The sequence below is a fragment of the Vipera ursinii genome, assembly GCF_947247035.1.
Source record: "Vipera ursinii genome assembly, chromosome: 3".
Taxonomy (NCBI): Eukaryota; Metazoa; Chordata; class Lepidosauria; order Squamata; family Viperidae; genus Vipera; species Vipera ursinii.
The window spans coordinates 89,350,560-89,371,326 of NC_139516.1; the positions used below are offsets into that span (position 1 = coordinate 89,350,560).

The window sequence follows — 20,767 nt, forward strand, 5'->3', positions numbered from 1 at the left end:
TCTACAAGTCATAAAAGGGCCAAGTTTGAAGACCTCTGGCATAGAAGGGACAGTTATTGGGGAAAATTCAATCTAAAACAGTAATATATATATAGTAATCATAAGAAGACGTATCTTGTAACCTGTGCAATTAGCAATCAATTATCATCCAATGAACAATAATTATAAACAAGCAGGAAGGATCAAATGAAGAAATGGTAATAAAGCAGCTATATGAGCACTATAAGGATTTAGCAGAGTTATACAAGAATACTTTCATAATGACAGCCCTTTGCTAATTATAGTCTTTTTTTATTTCTTTCTGCATGAAAATATCCAAATGAAGCAGCTTTCAAGTATCTTCCTCCCTAATGTTGTTTAGATTCACTTAGAGTAATTATCAAGATGTTTTACTCTGAGGTAGATTGGTCTCTGAGAAAACATTCATTCCCAAATCCTTGAACATACCAGTAACAGGAGTTTTGATCTAACTGACAGGTATTCCATTTGTTACAGGAGCAATTGCAAAAATGATTTCTATGATCCAAAAAGCAACAATTATAGTTGCAGGCAAAAGTGGAGAAGCACCAGAGGCCCAGCCTGGATACAGACCGAATGTAAAGGACAAAATTTGCAAAGTGAGTTAAAGTCCAGGAAAAGCATTTCTTTCTGTAGAAGGTCTGAAGTTACAACAGGGTTAGGTCCAACTAGTAAAGATCCATTTGTAATGATTATTGCACATGGATGACTGTTTTGATACAAGTTCAGGAATGAAATGAATAAATTTTTGCATTGCTTGATGTAATATAATCTCCCCACTGTGAATTCATGCCTCCTTTTACCAGAGAGAAGCACATTTGTATCATACAACTTAATCGTTATGCAGCTCCAGTAAAAATGACTGTTTTCTTCATTAACTGCATTCTACAAGCATCAGCTCACTGCTAAAAAAGTTGGAAACTGAATTATATGAAATATTCTGAGTAAGATACAAAATCTGTTTTTGTATTGGACGTGTATTTTTCTAAATATCCTGAAATGAAAATAATATTCTGATGTTTTAATCAACTTTTGAGTTTGAAGGAATAGTGAGAGAGGAATTTACTAAATCCTTCGTGAAGGAAGATTTAAAGTAATGATAAATGAATGGATCAATTAAACTATCTAAAATAGACAGCACTGGCCTGGAAGCTGATGGAGGAAAAAGAATGCTCCATTTCCAGCATGTATTAATGATTGACATACCCCCTGCCCCTGCCTGAAAATGGGTAGGGGAGGGGCGTTGCTGCAAATGCATTTAATATGAATACATACTTGTTTTAAGGAAATCCTACGTTATGATTCCCAATGAGAACTTTCTTAATCCATACTGCCCAGATCAATCTGTAAATGCCTGTTTGCTCATTTGTTTAAAACTATTTATATAGTTGCCCATCTTTCAACCAAATCTGGGTGGCTCCTAGTCAGAGTTTGTCCTTGTAATGCAAACCTCAAAAAATTCAAGTTGCAGTTTATATTTATATTAAAAATGTAAATGAATGTTGGCTCTTGCACATGTACTGTATTGTTGCATGATTAGTGTATTAATAAATCATGCAACAAATATCTCAAATCCAAAGGAGGCTGATTTTCACACCCTACTATGCACTATAAAAGGCATTGCTAAATGGCAAAGGTGGTAATAAGGGACTTAGGGAAGCACTGCAAAGTTTATCTACATCCTAACTTGAATGGATGATATTACTACAATTTCAAAGAAGAAGCGATTGTTTTAGGGTTTGCTTTTAGAGTAGGAAATCTTACTATGTAGAAATCCTGTTTAAAGACCATAAAAACTAAATGCTGTTGAGTTCTGGAAATATTTCTAATTCTGACAATCTCTGGACATAGTTCATTGAATTAGGTTGTTGCTAGCCTGGCCAAAGACAGAATAACAGAGTTGGAAGGGCCCTTGGAGGTCTTCTAGTCCAAGCCAAGGAAACCCTACACCATTTCAGACAGATGGTTGTCTAATCTCGTCTTAAAATTTTCCAGTGTTGGAGCATTCACAACTTCTGGAGGCAAGTTGTTCCGCTGATTAACTGTTCTCACTGTCAGGAAATTTCTCCTTAATTCTAGGTTGGTTCTCCCTCCTTAGTTAAGCCATTTCCCTGTCTTAATGCATATTAGTACATGACGTCATCTAATGCATATTGACAACACTCACAGTGGAGGAATTCCAAAGCATTTCTGAATGAAAGGGCCTTTTCTCCACTGCTGCACGTAATTTGACTCAGAGGCACAAATTGTTATCACGTTAAATGATTTGAGGTTAGAAGAGGTCAGTTCCCAAAGACTGTACAAGAATCAAAGGTTACTGAAATATTTATGGAGGATAATGTTGTAATTGCTTTCAGGAAATACCCTGAAATGCTGTCCTAAGTAGACCGTTTTATTATCTTTACTTGGGATAATTTATCTAATTCATACACTTCCTTTGTGTCACACATTAAAAGACTGTCTCATATGATCTGTGTCTCTAAGGGAAAACAGCTCTAATAAGGCAGCAGGATTTGGGAGAAAAGGAAAAATACATTAATGAGGAAAAAAACATGCAATGAGTCCCTTAGGAAGTATAGCTAGACTTCCTTCGGCTCTTCCTTCCATAAAACATTTTTAATTTAAACATGTATTTGCTTTCTTTCAGATGTCCCCTGCAACTAGGGCCAAGTCAAAACAAATGAAGCAGACTTCCCTTTGGAGATCAGTTTCTTCAGTCAAGGTTTATTGAGTGGTGGAATTATGTTCCAAGCAAGGCATTTTCAACTTTGCTTATACTTTATGCACATACTAGAGGGGACAATCCAGCCTGGAGAAGGCCAGAATATACATCATTAGATAGATGATCTTCTTCTTCTTCTTCTTCTTCTTCTTCTTCTTCTTCTTCTTCTTCTTCTTCTTCTTCTTCTTCTTCTTCTTCTTCTTCTTCTTCTTCTTCTTCTTCTTCTTCTTCTTCTTCTTTTTCTTTTTCTTTTTCTTCTTCTTCTTTTTCTTCTTCTCCCTTCTCCCTTCTCTCTTCTCCCTTCTCCCTCTTCTTCCTTCCTTCTTCTTCCATCTCTGACTCCCAAGTTGGGATTACACTAATATGAGAATGTCAGAGCATGCACAGTCTTATTGCACTGAGATAGCCCAGGAATAAATACAGTAAACAGTGATTTATATTAAATGGTGGTTTATCTTACACTATCTACAATATACACTAGGAACAAGATACAAACACATGATAATACAGCTAACTCCAACACAGAGCAATTATAGCAGGAAACGGACAAGAGAGAGAGACATTCCAGCAAAAGCCTTCCCTTTTATACTCAGGCTCTTAAAAAGACACAGACCCTGCTGAGTCATTCCTATCATTGCATCATCCACCTTATATTCCATTACATCATTAAATAAGCTGTTTGTTTAGCTTATAAATTATTATCCTGAAAGAGAATGTTTAAAGAAGAAGAAGTGACAGAGCCTCAACTCTTAAGCCTCATTCAAAATTATAATACAGATAGTCCTTGGCTTATGAGCACAATCGGAACCAGAATTTCCATTGCTACCTATAGTGGTTTGTTAATTGAACCACAACTGATGTTACAACCTTTTTCTTCTACAGTTAAATGCCCCAAACTATTAGGTACATCACTGCAGTTCTTAAGGAAACTATGCAGCTATTAAAGTGAGTCCAGATTCCCTGACTGACTTTCCTGTCAGTGTGAGTTTCCTGTCAATCTGCCATGAAAGTCACTAATGGCAACCACATGACCTGGGACACTGCAACCGTTGCAAATACATGCCAGTTGCCATCGCCTGAAATTTAATCACATGACTGTGGGGATAGTGCAAAGGTTATAAGTGTGAGGACCAGTTGTAAGTTATTTTTTTTTCCAGTGGCATTGCAACTTCAAATGGATGCTAAATGAATGATTGTAATTTGACAACTACTTTAGTAGTGGTAGTAGTAGTAGAGGTACACAACATGGTGTTGTTCCTTTTGATTTATAAGGTCACAAACAATTTATAGATCTCAATCTAATCCTCAGATACCTTGCTGTCAATTCTTTTGCCGGTATTTATTTAGCTATGGTTCAGGGACTGGTATTCTCTAATGGGAGAATCACATAAGGGTTTATTTGAAGTATCTTCTTTTCTAGATGCCCACTTTTATTCTAAAGACCTTCGTGAGCACCCATGAAATATCTGAATGGAAAGCTTTTTTCACTTGCCCAGCCTATCCATGATTTTCTCTGTCTGCCACTGTGCCACCCTGCCTTAGTTATGGTTTTTTATATTTATAAATTGGTTTTATCATTTTCTCTGTATTACATTATTATATTTATTATATTTCTGTTAATGAAAGGGTGAATAGGCATGTTAAAGATAATAATGAGAGGATAGAGTGAGGATTACTAAATCCTTGAGATACTAAAACCTATTGCATGGTATGGATGTTAAATTCTTAGCAGCATAGCCTGAAAGTGCGGATAGTATAGTAGCATCAGATTGTCTAGCAAACTGAAATCACTGCACATCCTTAAGATATTTTGAATCCTAAGCACAGACTATTGAATAGTTCAAAAGATTAGGTTCCTACTACAAACAATGAGTCTTTTAATTCAATCTAGAGCAGTCCCAACTTTTCATTCGTCTTATAATAATCAATAATACAAACTAGAAGCTTTTACATTTAAATTCCTTGTGGCTCCTGAGGAGTCCAAAGAGAGCAGGTCATAGAGATGTTCAAGTACAAAATGAATCTATGTCACAATTTGAAAATGCAAATTCTCTTTGTCCTTTGAGGTCTAAAGATACTTACTGCTTGTCACTCTGAAAATCAACACCTGTTCAAAAATATTTGTTAAACACATTTGAAATATAATTTTCAAATATACATTAAATTTCAAAATAAATCTTAAGATAAATCTTTAAATCTCAAAAGTAAGGCTCATAAAAGTGACAGGTTACAAAATCAATTAATTGCAGTCAAAATTGCCGTAAACAACAATACAAAGAAGTGATAATGTTTCTATGTTTCTTAGGCCAACTGTAATATCCTATAAGTATTCACATGGAGAAATTAGCAGAGGTTATTGGAAAATTTCATGCACTACATGCAAAAATAAACCATCCTCGTTTATTCAGAAATTTTAGATTGGGTTTAAATTATCTCTGTTGGGAACTTTGGACAAAGACAAAATTTAGTATTTATAAAGATCCTTTCCACCATTCACCTTTCTCTCATCTTTGACCTGTGGGCTAATGGGAAACACTGTAGAAATAAATATAAGATGTATCTGATTTCATGGACAGAGTAGGCAGACAGACAGACAAACAGGAGGAAGAAAAGTCCACCCCCATTAAAATCTGCCACCTATGACTTCAGAGATAAAGTAGGCAGTGTGCATGCTCAGCCTTAAATATAAATCACAAAAGCAATCAAAGCCTACTCAGACTCAGATATATACTGTACTCCAAACTAGTTAAAGACTATAACATAAGCATCTAACTGGTACATTACAGTATAATCAATAGGGTTATCAGACAGCAATGTTTCAAAATCTTCCATGCATCTAACAAATTTGTGAAATAAGGATATCGCTAATTTTATTAAATTAGCCATATCCTTATTCCACAAATTTGTTAGCCTTTTAAAAAAGCATAGAAAGTCAACTTGGAATAGCATTTGCAACTAGCATTTCTCTATCTTTTTCAGTTCTTATTTTGTAAGATTGGAGATTACATTTAGGGCTCAGTGGGAGAATAGCAAGGACTATTTTTGGGGGAAAATCAGGTTTTTAAAATTATTATTATACCAAGACAAAATCCAGAAATGGAGCAGGAATCAAATTAATGACTAGGGGAAGATAGTATAAAAATGCCAAAGAAGCCAGAGAGATTCTCTGGAAATCAGCTTGCAATCAAGAAGAATGCACTGGTGAGAGTTAAGAACTTACTCTTGCCAGTGACTTTTTTTTTTACTATGTGAGATAGTTCCATTTCACTGAGAAGTACTATGGCTCAATCATATTTAGAAATCTTAGTCACAGATTCTGCTTTAATGAGATGACCTCAGTTGTTTCCTAGTTATTTCCAACATTCCAAAATCCCATCAAAAAAACATTACATTTCTGTCCATTTAATTGAAGGCGGGTCTTGAATATATTAAGAAAAGCGGTCTGGGTATAAATTACACATGCATGCAAGATAGGACAGAGAGGCAATATTTGATTCACTCACACTCAGAATAGGAGGAATTTAGCTCCAGGTCAATTTTCCACAATAGCATCAATGCAACATACCTGCTAAAGTATATAATACATTTCATTAAAAAAATGGCTCATTGCTTACTTCCTCCACTTGAGGTTCTTGAGCTTGGGGAGCATTAGGCACAGGAGAATCACAGTCTGGGCTGTAGTGCTCACAGTAATCATACGCTGCTCTGGGATCACCAACAATCAGCATCTGCTGGATATCACCCTGCCAGGGAAACACAAGATTATAAATTAGCAAGCATCACAGGCCATTGGGGGGTGTTAATGAAAAGGAATCCTTCTTCTTTACAAAGCAAGCTTGTTTAAGTGAGATACATCTAATATGGATTTAATTATTCTGCAGCACCTGTTAATTTATTTGAGTAATTTATATCTTGTCTGTTGTGGCTCCAGCACAGCTTGTTAATAGCTTTGTTACAAACAAATAGGAGATTTATAGTGAGATGAAGTCATTTTGGGGCAAGAGCCAAATGTTTTTAAACCCTTATGTGCCAAGTGATTGCACAAATCATAAATGGAGGCTGAAACTACCTTGTTGTGATGTAATAGATGGGAACAATACTATTCACATATTATCAGCTTTAATATGTATAACTAGATAGGTGCTTCTGATGGCTCCTTCCATAAAGAAAAAAAGTTCAGAGTTTAAATAGTAATGACATACAGCTTATGCGTTTATGGCTAGTGAAGAGTAGTAGCACATTTAATAACTGACTGAATGGAGTCAATATAGTTAATAATCTCTATCTGGGATTTTGGAGAGTTGTAGTTTGATCCATCTGGAAACTACCAAGTTGAGAAATGCTGATTTAAACCCATGACTATAACATTGAAATACATGAGGTTTTAGATATTTATTATTATTGGTTAATTTACACAACTTAAAAGGAGGGGGGGCGCTTTACAACTAAATCAAAATGAAGAAAACTTTAGCTCACCCAGTATATTTTGAAAAATACTTTCCATTAAATCCCATAGTATTAAAATGATTTGATGTTGTGGGATCGTGGCCCTTTTTTCCCCAGACATAAAATAATAGTGCATTTCACAAGGCATTGAAAACCTGGCTATTTCCCCAGGCAGTTGGATCAAGTAGGTAGATGAATTCTGTAATTGATGTGTTTTTCTGTGAGTGGGGCTATTGTATATCCTTGGACTAAACTGGGAATTATTTGTTGTGTGTTTTAATCTTGTAAGCCACCCACAGTGATTTAGGTAAGATGGGCAGTGATATAAATCATATATAAACCAATGTTTCTCAACCTTGGCAGCTTGGAGATGTGTGGACTTCAACTCTCAGAATTCCCCAGCCTACATGGCTGGCTAGGAAACTCTGGGAGTAGAAGTCCACTCATCTTCAAGCTGCCAAGGTTGAGACACAGTGATATAAACAAAGAAACATCTTTCCCTCATCTTTGGGCAGATAATTACAATTCCTAGCAACTATAACATTGGTTCCTAATAAAATGACCCACAGAAACACATGCAGGGAGTTAGGTAGGGTGACATATTCATGCCTGTTCTTTCTTTGGTTCAGTAGGCAACTTTTCCAGAGCTTCTGACAGCACGGAGAGAGCTTTCCGTGGGCATTTCTATACACATAGAGGTACAGCATTTCAACAACAAACATAGAAATTGGCACTAGAGATATATGGTGCTATTTCATTCTATGTCATCTGAATGTACACAATTTTACATAATGCACAAAACCAAGGGAGCTTGTAGGACAAAACGCAATTGCCTAAGTTTTTAAAATACGCTAAGTCAGAAATTACTATAGTCAGGCTCACATAATACCTTAAACCAAAGCAACAAACATTATGATTCATTTATTAATTAATCAAATTTACATAGCTGCATATTTGGCAAGACGTGATGCTGGGTGGCACACAATAGGCAATAAAAAGGCAAAACTCCCAAATACATGGACGGAAGCCAATGTAACTTTGATACCAAAAAGAGGACTCAGATCTGACCCAGGTTAAAAACTATAGACCGATATCACTATTGAATGTGGACTATAAAGTCTTCACTTCAATAATAAGCTGAGAGGCTGAAAGATTTATACACCCAGATCAAAATGGATTTTTGCCAAAGAGACAAATAAAAAATAATTTGAGGGTAATACTAGATATATTGGAATATTATGAACTTCATCCAGGGAAACAACTGGCACTAGTATTTTTAGACGCCCAAAAGGCATTTGATAATGTTTCTTGGCAATTTATGATTCAACAACTAAAAACAATGGTCTTTGGTCAAAACGTATAAATACGATTCAGACAATATATCAGAAACAATCAGCAAAAGTAATTGTAAATGGGGATTACACAGAGAATTTTGATATACAAAAAGGCACATGACAAGGATGTCCATTATCCCCATTGCTATTTAGTTTAACTTTGGAAGTTTTAAATAGAAACATTAGGCAAGATCCAGAAATTAAAGGACTTCCGGATGGCAAGGCGTCGCCGGAGGCAGCCATTTTTAGGCTGTCAGCCTCACGGCTCCGTAGAGCCACCGAAAACAGCGCCGATCAGCTGTTTTGGCGGCTCGGAAGCCCCCTCCTTGGGAGAAGAGGAGGGGGTGAGCACCCAGGTAGGGGTAGAGCTCTCCGGGGCCGCCAGAACTTAAAGTTTTGGCAGCTGAAGGATTGAGCCCCCCCGAAGCCTGGGCATGCTCCCGACTGGGAGGCGCCTCTGCTCCGGGTTTTTTGGAGCAGAACAGGGCGTTCGCAACCATCCCTGCTAGCAAGGAAGAACTTTTGAGAACGAGGACACAGGCAGAGCGATGCAGGAGATTTTGGTGAAGATGGTGTTTTGATCTTTAACTCAATGGACTTTGCTGAGCTCGTAAGTGGAAGTGCGTAGCTAACAATAGTGGGTGAAAATGGCGGCTATATCTTCTAAAGTTCCTGCTCTGGTGCAGCAGTCTTCGTTGAAAACTTTATTGTCCCCTGCACCCGTATCTGCATCAGCTTTTACGGTAAAAGATTTGCAGAATTTGCTGCAAGAGACTATGGAAAAGCAAATGCAACAATTTGCTGAGATAATGGATAAAAAGTTGGAGGAGAAGTTAACAGAAAAACTAGCTAAGGTTATGGATGAAAAGATTACAGAGAAATTAACAGAACTGAGAGCAGACATTATATCTGCAATGCAAGGCATGGTTAAATGCATTGAGAATTTGGATGAAAGAGTGGAAGATCTTACTTAAAATGATATTAGATTGGAAGCAAAAATGACAGAAACTGAAAATGTGGTAGAGAAAATTGATTATGATTTGATCTCGACACAGTATTATCAGATGGAGTTTGCTTTAAGGATTAGAGGCTTAAAAGAAAATCCTAAGGAAAATTTGAAGAAAATGGTTTCTGAGGCTTTGGAAGGGGTGCTGAAACGACCAGCAGATGAAATAATGGAAGATAAAGATAAAATTTTTCGTGTTAATTCTTGGATTGCAAGACAAAGGAAATTACCCAGAGATGTGGTGGTTTATTTTACAAAGAGAATGATTAGAAATGAAGTTATCCAGGCCTCCTACAATATTGATTTTGTAATTGCTGAGCAAAAAGTTCTGATTTTAAAAGAGATCCCTTCAAGAATTTTAAGAAAAAGGAAGGAATTTGCTTTTTTGACACAAGAATTGAGACGACGTGATATCAAGTTTAGATGGCAGATACCAGTGGGTATGGTGGTGACCTATGAAGGTACGAGGTATTGTTTTACTACGGTGATTCAGGCACGTGATTTCTACAGTAATGTTTTAAAAGCAGCCCCCATACCATTTTTGGAATCTACAAAGAAAAAAGGTGAGAGAGAGTCTCAACGTTACAGAGAGAATCTACAAGATGATGAAGGGTTAATACAGACAGATGTGAAAGCTACAGGAGCGGATCAAATTTCAGTACCACTGGAGAAGGCCAGAAATTGGAAGAGGCGTGCTGCTTCTGGACGAATGAACCAAGCCTGAAGATTTAGTTGCAGAACTGCAGGAGATAATAATGTAATAAGGATTATGGGAATTGAAATTGTTAGAAGGACTAAATACTTGGGGATATACTTTTCACCCTTATAAAATAACTATGTAATATTTTATGTTGCTTTAGTTTTAAGATGATTATGAAAATTTAATTGGGAAGATTTGTAGTAGTGCTTACTGATATTCTGTAGGTTATGATTTGTTATCTGGTTGGTACGTATAGTTATGGTGTGATAAGAAGGTGGATATTGTGTGGTTGGTATATACTTTGTGATATGCTTTGGTGCAACTTTGGGAAAAATTATAGATGAAAGTTAACTTGTAATATTTTTATGGGTAATAATGAAACAGGTAATAGAAAATATAAGAATGATGTGATTATATAAAAAAAATTATGTTTGGAAAGTAAGGTATGGTATTTTAAGTTGTATAATATATTAGGAGAAGGAAAGGTTGTATAAACTTGGTTTTAGTATGAATTTAAAGCCTAGTTGGAAAGAAGAATAGTTTTAGAAAATTGATATAAATTGTTTTATCTGTGATTGTTTTTATTGGGTATTAGATTAAAAAGTATTATTTTATATTTGAATAATTATTGATATGATATATATATGTTTAGAGTTTATCTATATGAGTTAAAGTGCGATAGTTTAAATAGTTTAGGATTGTTTGCGTAAATTAGATTATGATTGTTTGTATTTTTATACCCTGTATTCAGCTCTGGGAAGTGGGGGGGAAAGGGAGGGAGGGGTTGGGGAGGGTTGGGGAGGGGGAAGAGGGTGGGAGGGGAGGGGGTTGGGAGGTTTTTTTTTGTTAAAGATAAAATGTATTGTAAAACTTTTTAATAAAAAAAAAAGATCCAGAAATTAAAGGATTGAAAATAAAAGGTGGAACCTACAAACTGCAAGCATTTGCAGATGATTTGATATTCATTCTAGAGGAACCCTTAGAGATGATTCCTAAACTGTTGGAAAAGATGGAACAATTTGGAGAGATAGCAGGATTAAAGATTAACAGAGAAAAAACTAAAGTGATAGTTAATTTTTTTACAGATAAACAAAAAAAAGCAATTATCAGAAAAAAATAGAATTGCAAACAGTCAAAAAGGTCAAATATTTGGGAATATATTTGACAGCAAGATGTTCAACAATAAAAGAAGATAATTACATTAAATTGTTAAACCAAATATAACAACTAAATATAAGGATTATTTAACATTGTAAAAATCAGCATTAACAAGGATACGATTAAAATTAAATATAGACAAAACCACAAGCAGAAAGCGGGTGAGTACATCCACCTCAGTAGTGAAACCACATCTAAACCTCCAGTTCCGTGGGTCCCCCAGGCCTTGGGGCATAACCAGTTCTTGAGGGATTTCCCGAACATCAAAAGGGATGGAACTAACCAAATGTTCAGGGAGAGAATGTTCCATAATGCAGGTGCCATGGCAGAGAAGGCCTGCTACATGGGAACCACCAAATGTAGGTCTGTGGCACAGCAGGGCTTCTCTGTCAGACCTAATGGGCCAGACTCATATAATCAAGTCCCTCAGATAACCTGATCCTGTGCCATGAAGGTCTTAAAAGCTTACAACCTATCAGCATGTGCGGGGGAACCTTTACCTTTACCTTTACTAATCTAACTAAAACATGGATTGCATCTAGTCTAAATAATGAACTTAACAGTGTTAAATTCTGTGATGCATTGTGGCTATTCTTTGTAATCAGAAGTGTTTAACTGCAAATCTATTGTTTTAAATGATTTAACAATGCTTTGGGAGATATTTCTCATGTTCAACAGATTTGTATCTAAACTAGTCAAAGCTGGAATTTCACTAAAGAAGTTATGGTACTTGTGAAATTTGGAATCTGTTTTGTTACTTTCTTCTCTTTCTTCTAAAACCTGCTTGAGGCAATATATGATTTTCCAAGTTGGAGCTTGGAATTCAGCTACAGTAGTGGCCAAAATTGTGGAAACCTTGTGGGAAAAGTGTACAGTAGAAATGCCACCTTTGGTTAAGTTTCCACCAATTTTCTTCTAATTTCTTTACAATTGTAGCCTTGTTCACTTAATGATACTATTTTACATTGCTTTCTGGGAAACCAGTCAACTCTTTGCACCATTACTTTAATTTTATTACGTTTTACAAGCTCTCTAAATGAAAGGGGAAAAAAAACCCTAACCAACTTGATAACAATCACATAACACACTGACAAATGTCCTCCTCTCAGCTTCAATACATGACATCAATAACTGAATCCTACTGTGATCTGATTGGCTCATTGCCAAAATAAGATGACACCTGATTGGCTCTCCAAACACTCATGCTCATTGGCTACAATCAGATGAAGGAAAGCTACCTGATATCAACCTAAGCAAGTTTTGCTTACTTTTTCTGGTTATTTGGCTATAACTTTTCATAGAACACAGTACAGATAATTGAACAAACTTTGTTGCATTACATTCTTGATTAAATTATCTTTCCATTGATGTATAAATTTATGGTACTACTCCAAAAAAAGGTGGTGTTATTAGCCATCAAACCTCAAAAATACACTTTTCCCAAAAGGTTTCCACAATTTTGGCCACTTCTGTATGATAGCTCAGAATTCTGACTGTGGCATTTGTAATGAGAATGAGAGATCAGCTGAAGACAGGTAGGTTATGCCAATATGGTTTTGTACTGAAATCAAATAAGCATTTTTTTAATAAATACAACTTGGGAATAGTGATGGGATTCAAATATGTGAACAATCAGTTCTCTGTGTGGATGCTGCTTCCGGAAGTCTATTCTGGGCCCGGGCAACAAAAAATTAGCTACCAGTTCTGCCAAAGTGCTGCAAACCAGCTGAATTCCACCACTGATTTTGAAGTATGATAGAGCATAAGCTGCTATCTCTTGTTCAACCTGCCTTCAGCTCCCTTTCAAAAAGCAGTAAAAAAGATTAATAGTTTCCCCTAGCATTAGGCTAATGCTAGGGGAAACTATGAAGACTAATGAAGACTCAATTTGCCTACTAAAAAACAAACAATGAAAGAATCAATCCCCATATTCTGACAACTTGTTTTGCATTTAATCCTCTAGTTAATCGAGCGTACAGAAGATTAATACTTTAATCTTATATTACTTACAGTGGTGCAATTGACTCACAGTTATTCTCATTACCTTCTCCCACACTTGGATCTTACAATCTAATAATTATCCAGAAGCAATAGACAATACTTTAAAGTCACCCTTAGGTTTCCTTAACTTTAATTACCTTTGCTTATGAATATTGCTTTGGCTGTTCAAAACTGATTACTCGAACAGGGTAATTCTTTTCTCACATACATATTTATCTATAGTCAGATCTTGCTTCAGTAAGCCATAGGGATCTAAACTAAATTCCTGAGGCATTACTTAAAGACATTTTGCCCTGGTCGTTGAAGCCGAAGCTCAAATACTTTGGCCAACAAATGACAAGAGAGAACTCACTGGAAAAGTCCCTGTTATTTGGAAAGACTGAAGGCAAAAGGAGAAGGGGATGGCAGAGGATGAGATGATTAGATAGCGTCATTGATGCAGTGGGCATAAGTTTGGGCAGATTCCAGAAGACAGTGGAAGATAGTGGGGCTGGTGTTCTACGGTCCATGGGGTCGCAAATAGTTGTACGCGACTGAGTGACTGAACAACAACCTGTAATAGTGTAATGGAATGTGTGAAACCACGTGATGATTCCCTTGTTGTTCTGTAATCCTCATGTCAGAAAACACCAATCTTTTCTATTATTATTTTTACCATGTTTGAACTACTTTAAATACAACATCAGTACATATGTTTTTTAAAAAAAATCAAAATGCCACTGAGAATTGAAATATATATTAACAATGAGTTATAATTTTCTGTGCATGCACATAAGTGCATTCTGGAGTACTTTTCCTCAGGCGTTCAAAATGAATTTTGTGTATTCTATGTATTTTTCCATTGCAGTAAAGATAGTTGAGAAATAACATCTAAATCAAACAGAATTTGTTCCTAGAAATACTAATGGTCATCAACATTGCAAAAATTAGGTTTATTCATTTCTATTTAGGATCACTGAAGTTGATTAACCAGAATTTAATATAGCTGATTATTGATCTTAGCAAACAAATCTATGGAGGTTGAATTAAAATGAAGAAATCATATTTTTCTAAACACCAGGCTGGAGAAAAAGAGGCTGTTTGACTTTATATAATGAGTAAATCATTTGTGGAGTTATTTTCTATGTTCTATGAAAGCTGCCTATTGCTGAAACTGCCACCTTCTCATGCATGTTGTATTTACTCTTAGGACAGTGGTGGCGAACCTATGGCACGGGTGCCAGAGGTGGCACTCAGAGCCCTCTCTGTGGGCAACCATGCCATGCCCCAGAGGTGGCAACTGTTCCTCTTCAACCAGCCACCTGCTAATTTGCCAGGGTCCCACGTGGCTGAATGCATCCCGGTACGGCTGGTTTCCCTCCCCCCCATCCCATCCCTCCTGGCCTCACATGCTCTCTTTTTCCCAGGCACGACCCACTGCATCACCACCTCAGCTGTTGGCCAACCATCCATCTCGGAGGCAGCTTCTTTGAACTGCTGGTGACGGACTGCAGAGCCCCAGAGTGCGCCTGTTGAGGGGCCAGCAGGCTGTGGCTACTGACGGACACCGTTGGCCCCCATGCGCTTGCTGGCCTCTGTGTGTGGGGCCCAATGGTGTCAGACAGCAGCCGCCCCAGCCCTTGCCTTGTCCCATGGCAATGGCATCCCCACCCTGTCTTTCCTCACCCCACAGGATGAGTCTCCTGACAACTGCCCCACCTGCCACAGACCTCCTGGAGTTCCCCCAATCCTGTCCACCCTCCACAGGTGTCCCTCCCCATGAGCAACATTGAGGTGACCACACCCACCTTGGCCACACCCACCCAATCTTCCATGACCACCAGAGCCACACCCACCCAGTGGGCCATGCCCACCTGACACCCAGCGATAAATGTGGGTTTGGGGTTGCAGTTTGGGCACTCGGTCTCTAAAAGGTTCGCCACTACTGTCTTAGGGTATACTGTAGTACTAGATATCAGCTGTTCTCAGCATTCCATATAACATCTGAAAACTTTTTATGAACCTTCCAGATGTATTATAAGCACAACAGGCTTATAAACCAGGAATTTTAAGCATCCATTCTGCCATTATGATGGTTCATTGCACAGTCAACCAAATGTTGAGACTGAATTTGACATTTTTATCCACCTATTAAGTCTTTCCCAAGGACCTGGGATAGACAGATGTTGTTTGATGGTGTTAAACGTATCATCACAGGATGTAAGCAGTTCCAAGTAATGCTGCCTTTTGCAATTGACCAATAATGATTTTGTTAATGTTGATGATGTTCAAGTGCTGCTTCAGTTGTTTTGGGATTGCACCAAAATCCCAACACAGATTACTGTTGGTACAATCTCTGCTTTCTTTTGCCACAATCATTCTATTGTTGTTTTCGGGGGGGAGGGGGGGTTGCTTATTATTATTGTTTAGCACATAGTCAGCCATTTATTTAGACCGGATTTGGCATTTTTATCCACCTTCCCAAGGATCTGGGATGGGCAGATGCTGTTGTTCATGGTGTTAAATGTATCATCAGAAGATGTAAGCTCTTCCAAGTAAAGCTGCCTTTTTTGCAAAATTATTATTAAAAACATAAAATATTTTCAACTAATGTTAACCTAGTACTGTAATAAATCATGCGATGGCAGCTGATGAGGAATTAATAATAAGTGAGGGTTGGGAGGCTAGTAGTCTTCACCAGCATGTCCTTTTTCTTGTGAAATTTGATGATCCAATTCCTGTTATACACATATATTATAGCAACTTTTAAAATGCCCATAGCAACTACAAGCCAAACTTAAAACAGGTTCCAGCCTCTAGAAATGTTCATTCTAAAGTAAACTTCCACATCCTATGTTAAGAGGAGGATGTAAGCTAAAAAGAAAAAAAATGCTTATACTTTCTGGAGAACCTATAATAAAACTTGATAAGAACAGAATCTCCCTTATTCATTTTTTCACAATTTTAGTTTTATCTTCAAAGGATGTTCACAGAACTCTACAATGGAAAGAAGTATCTCCAATAGTAAATATGAATCTGATAAAGAGTCCTTCCCAAAATCTGGAAGAAAGGGAGACTATGATTCCAAGTCTTGGGAAAGTAGTATTTTAGGGAGGTTTTTTGTGCAAAATTTCAGTATTAGTGAAGTCACAATCTTATCCTTGAAAAGATAAAAGTAAAAATGATGCCTAAATTATTTCCCATAGTCCGCTGTATAATTTTGAATTTTTCTTTCCTTCTGAAGAGAACACAGCAGAATCAGGTGTCACAAGAATTCAGAACCAAAGAATAAAGAATTAATTTGATAAGAAACAGAACAAACTCAGCACCTTGTAATGTTGTCACTGTCTCTTCCTCTGCACTAATCCCTTTGGATGGTAACCACCTCATTCTGTGGTCTTTGTCTGGGGTGAAAAAAACCCAAAGATCCCAAAGAATTCTGCTTTGGTTGCTTCTTATGGCAGAGGTCCCCAACCTTTTGGGCACCAGGGACCTGGTGGAGAGAGGCTTTTCCATGGACCAGAGGGGATGTGGTTTTGTGTGCTGCCTGCATGCCACAGATGGGGCTTTGCTTATTTGTGCGGATCGGTTGCTGGCATGCCATGGCCCAGTACTGGTCCATGGACCTGGGGTTGGGCACCCATCTTACGGACTTAATTCTTGTTCATAGAAGGTGTTCATATCCATCAACATCTGCTCTAAAACAGCTGTTGGGAAACCAGCATTTCTTTATTTCTTTCTTTCTTTCTTTCTTTCTTTCTTTCTTTCTTTCTTTCTTTCTTTCTTTCTTTCTTTCTTTTTTAATTTTCTCCCATCTTTATTACTTTATAAGTAAAGGCAGTGAACATGCCTAATATGCCGTCTTCCTTCTGTTTTCCCTATAACAATAATATGAAGTAGGTTGGGCTGAGAGAGAGGAACTGGACCAAGGTCATCCAGTTGTCTTTCATGCCTATGGTGGGACTAGAACTCAGAGTCTTCTGGTTTTTAATCTGGTGCCTTAACCACTAAACCAAACTGCCTTAATTAATTATATTTAGGAATGTCTGTTGAGGTTAAGTTGCTTGTTTTTTTGTTTTTGTTTTTGATGTTTACTGCATTTACAAATGTGTAATTCTGGCAAAAGCTTGTTCTTACTAGACCATGTGTTTGCAGGAAGCATGTAGGGCCTTTTTACGTTTTGGCACTGTGGAGAGAAAAGTACTCAAAGCTGCTGCTGTTTTGCTGTCCACAGTTCCACACTCTTCTTTCTAACAGGGCCAAAGAAAGGAACCAAAGAAAGGGGAAACAGTTAACAAGCATTGACATTCAAGGGCAACTATGCAAAGGTCATTTTCCGAGACTTAAGAACTGGGTGGTGCAGCTATTTTATCTGTGGGAATAGTATTGTATTAGGTGATTGTTCAACTCTAATTCTTTTTCCTTCCAGCTGATGTAATATTTTTAAAGATTTCTAAATTTTATCCAACAATCTGGTTTATTATGAGTGTAACCGGTGTTTCCCACATGTAATCCAGAAGGGTGCAACCTTTTCAAAGCAGATAAATTCATTTTGGGGGAGGACAAGGGCCACACAATGAAGTGATGGAGCTAAGTGAGTGAAGCAAAACATTATCTCTCGTTTAATTTTGGCAGAGGATCATGGGGCGTCACCTTCTTTTTAAATTTATGTTAAGCCTCTTTTATGGCTTACACTACATTTTAATTCCTGCCTCAAAATGACCCTAATCTTAGTATTGTTTTCACTGTGCTTCTTGATTTTCTAGAACTACTACAATGTTCTATTAGAACATGAGATAATTTGCATTTACAACTATTAAAGTAGTCTAATCAGTATGAATGCAAATTTATTTAAAATAAATTCTCATTTATTCCTGTGTCATTATTTTCAACTAGTGCCCTCTTTTTGGGGTTGGAAGCAAATTAGGATCTTATATGACAGCACACAGTTGACATTGGCTAATCTTGAAAAAAGCAAAATACAGTCATAATTGGTTAAACTACCAAGAAGTTGTTTCTGGTCACAGTGAGGAGGAAGAGGAAGAGGAGAAGGTGGCGGAGGTAGTGGCGGCGGCGGAGATTGTTTATATTTATTTATTTATATCCCTTCATTATTATTTTTACAAATAACTCATGGCAGCAAACATACATGATACTCCATCTTCCTCCTATTTTCCCTACAACAAAAGCCTCATGAGGTAGGTTGGGCTGAGACAGAGGGACTGACCCAGTTGGCTTTCATGGCTAAGGGACTACAACTCATAGTTTCCCACTTTCTAGCCGGGTACCATAACCACTAGACCGAACTGGCTCTCTTTATTATTATCCAGGATGGCCCTGCAGTCACCAGGAATCCATCTTGATTCAAGCACACCTTAACCTCATGGCACTTATACTGAAACAATGCAATCTTCTGTGAAACTTCTCAGGATACAAATCTATCATTTCAACAATATTTGAGTGAGATGAACGTAAGTACTATAACCTTGCCTCCTTAAAACTCCAATTCCCTCATTGACCAAATGCCCCCTAAGAAAGGATGAGAGTGGTGACCTGAAAAAGTTTTTATTTTAATTTCAGAGAGTACATAGCCCAGTCACATTGCAACCATTTATACATTGATTGGCTGATCAGCAAAAGGTCATGTTGCCATAGCGCTCAAAATATGTTTCGAAATGAGAAAGCAGATAATAAATGGCTATCCGAAGCACCCTCCCCAAAACCCTTCCCAGATAGATTACTGAATTAGGAGACTTTGGAAATTGCATACTTCATCCCCGTGAAGAGTAAAACATACCGTTGCATATCATTTAAGCAGCACTGACTTTAAATTATTTGAGAAAGGTAGCATTGGGAAAAGCATGGTACATTATGATCTTGCTCAGTCTAATAATATATTACAGCAAACATACTGTTATCATAGCTATTATTACCCTTCATAGTGTCATAGTGATGACAATATTCTCTACTGTATTGGGAAGATAGTGCAGACTGTGACATCAAAAATGTTTTATCCTAAGTAGAAGCTATGAGATACATGTGAAAAGCCAAGGACCAAACAATCACCTTACCTCAGCTCTTGATAAATAACTGTAAAGAAAAACAGATTCAGTAGCTCCAAGGTATAAAAATATGGCAAATTCAGTCAATCAGACAATCAGAGAAGGAAGCTTTTTCGAGGGACAAAATATTATCTCACCAATTCAGATGGCAATATTCTTAGTCACTGGAATTTGATACCCATCACTCAGAAGTTATATTTTCACTTTCAGTATTACGGCAACTACTTAGAATCAAACTTCCCCTACTTCCTGCAGATATAGAAATGGATCACCCACCACATCCAGAAGTGTTTGGTATTTGATTTTGTGCAAAATTATTCAGCTATTCAGGTGAAGCCACAATGGGCAATTTCAAGAGCAGTCCTCTCCCTTCCCATTTTTTGTTCTTCTGAGTCTGATGTAGCCAGAAGAGTGCTTTTCATCATGAGAACTATCCTCTGTAAAACCTTTAAACAGAGGAAGTTTGCAGCTAGCCATAAAGAAAACATAGCATCTTTGGCAGAATCCAGGGCAAGTAACTGGATTCATATCTAAAGTCACTAATTCACATAGATCCTTGTCTATGTTTAAAACATTTCTCAAATATTTTGGACACTACTTATATAAAAAAAAATCTTTCTTCTAGATGGTTAGGTTTTGTAAAAACATCATTCCAGATAATGCTAAGTATACATAACATTATGACATATAACAAATATTTTACACAACCAGATCTGACCTTACATCTTAGGGAAAAGAGGCTTACAGTAGTAAAACTACCAGGTTTGATATCAATGATCTCACTGTTAGAAAGCCAGGATGAAGCTATTCCAGCAGAAGAAATATCTACATTTTTAAAAGCCTAAATGTTTCTGGGAAGGTGCCAAGAACTTTCTAATTAGTTCTTTGATAATAAAAACCATGGACTGAAAATTGCAATAGTCTAGACAGCCTGGCCTTCATTATTATAGATTTTGGAGTACACTGCTGCTGAATTTATTTAATCTTCCTATGCAAAATGAAAGAGGCTGACAATTTCCAGAAAACTTAAATAAAACATTCCACTGCACAATGTGCTAAGTGGAACCATCAAGAGAGATTTTTACAGCATGCACCTGCCAGATTTGTCAAATGTTACAAAAGCAGTAAATGGTGAAAATAAAATGGTCTATGCACCAGAATGTGCACAGAAATCACTAAGTAATCGGTAAACTGAACTCACAAAGCCGGATTCAAATCAGAAGCCAGGGTTATGAATGCACAGCAGAAAAGAAATGTAAAGTGGATAGAGAGAGTACTTTTTTTCTCCTTCTGACCCTCTGATTTCCTTCCTAATGATCCTCAGAATAATTTCCTGAGCTT

General features: G+C 37.1%; 1 protein-coding gene across 1 annotated transcript in view; it reads right to left on the minus strand.

Moving 5' to 3' along the window:
• Positions 1-20,767, minus strand: part of COL11A1 (collagen type XI alpha 1 chain) — a gene marked incomplete at its 5' end in the record, with an annotated part of 287,402 nt that overhangs the window by 204,151 nt on the left and 62,484 nt on the right. Inside the window, one exon of the mRNA XM_083358489.1 lies at positions 6,355-6,483. Coding sequence (XP_083214615.1) covers positions 6,355-6,483 — 129 coding nt within the window. The remainder of the gene's footprint in view (positions 1-6,354; positions 6,484-20,767) is intronic.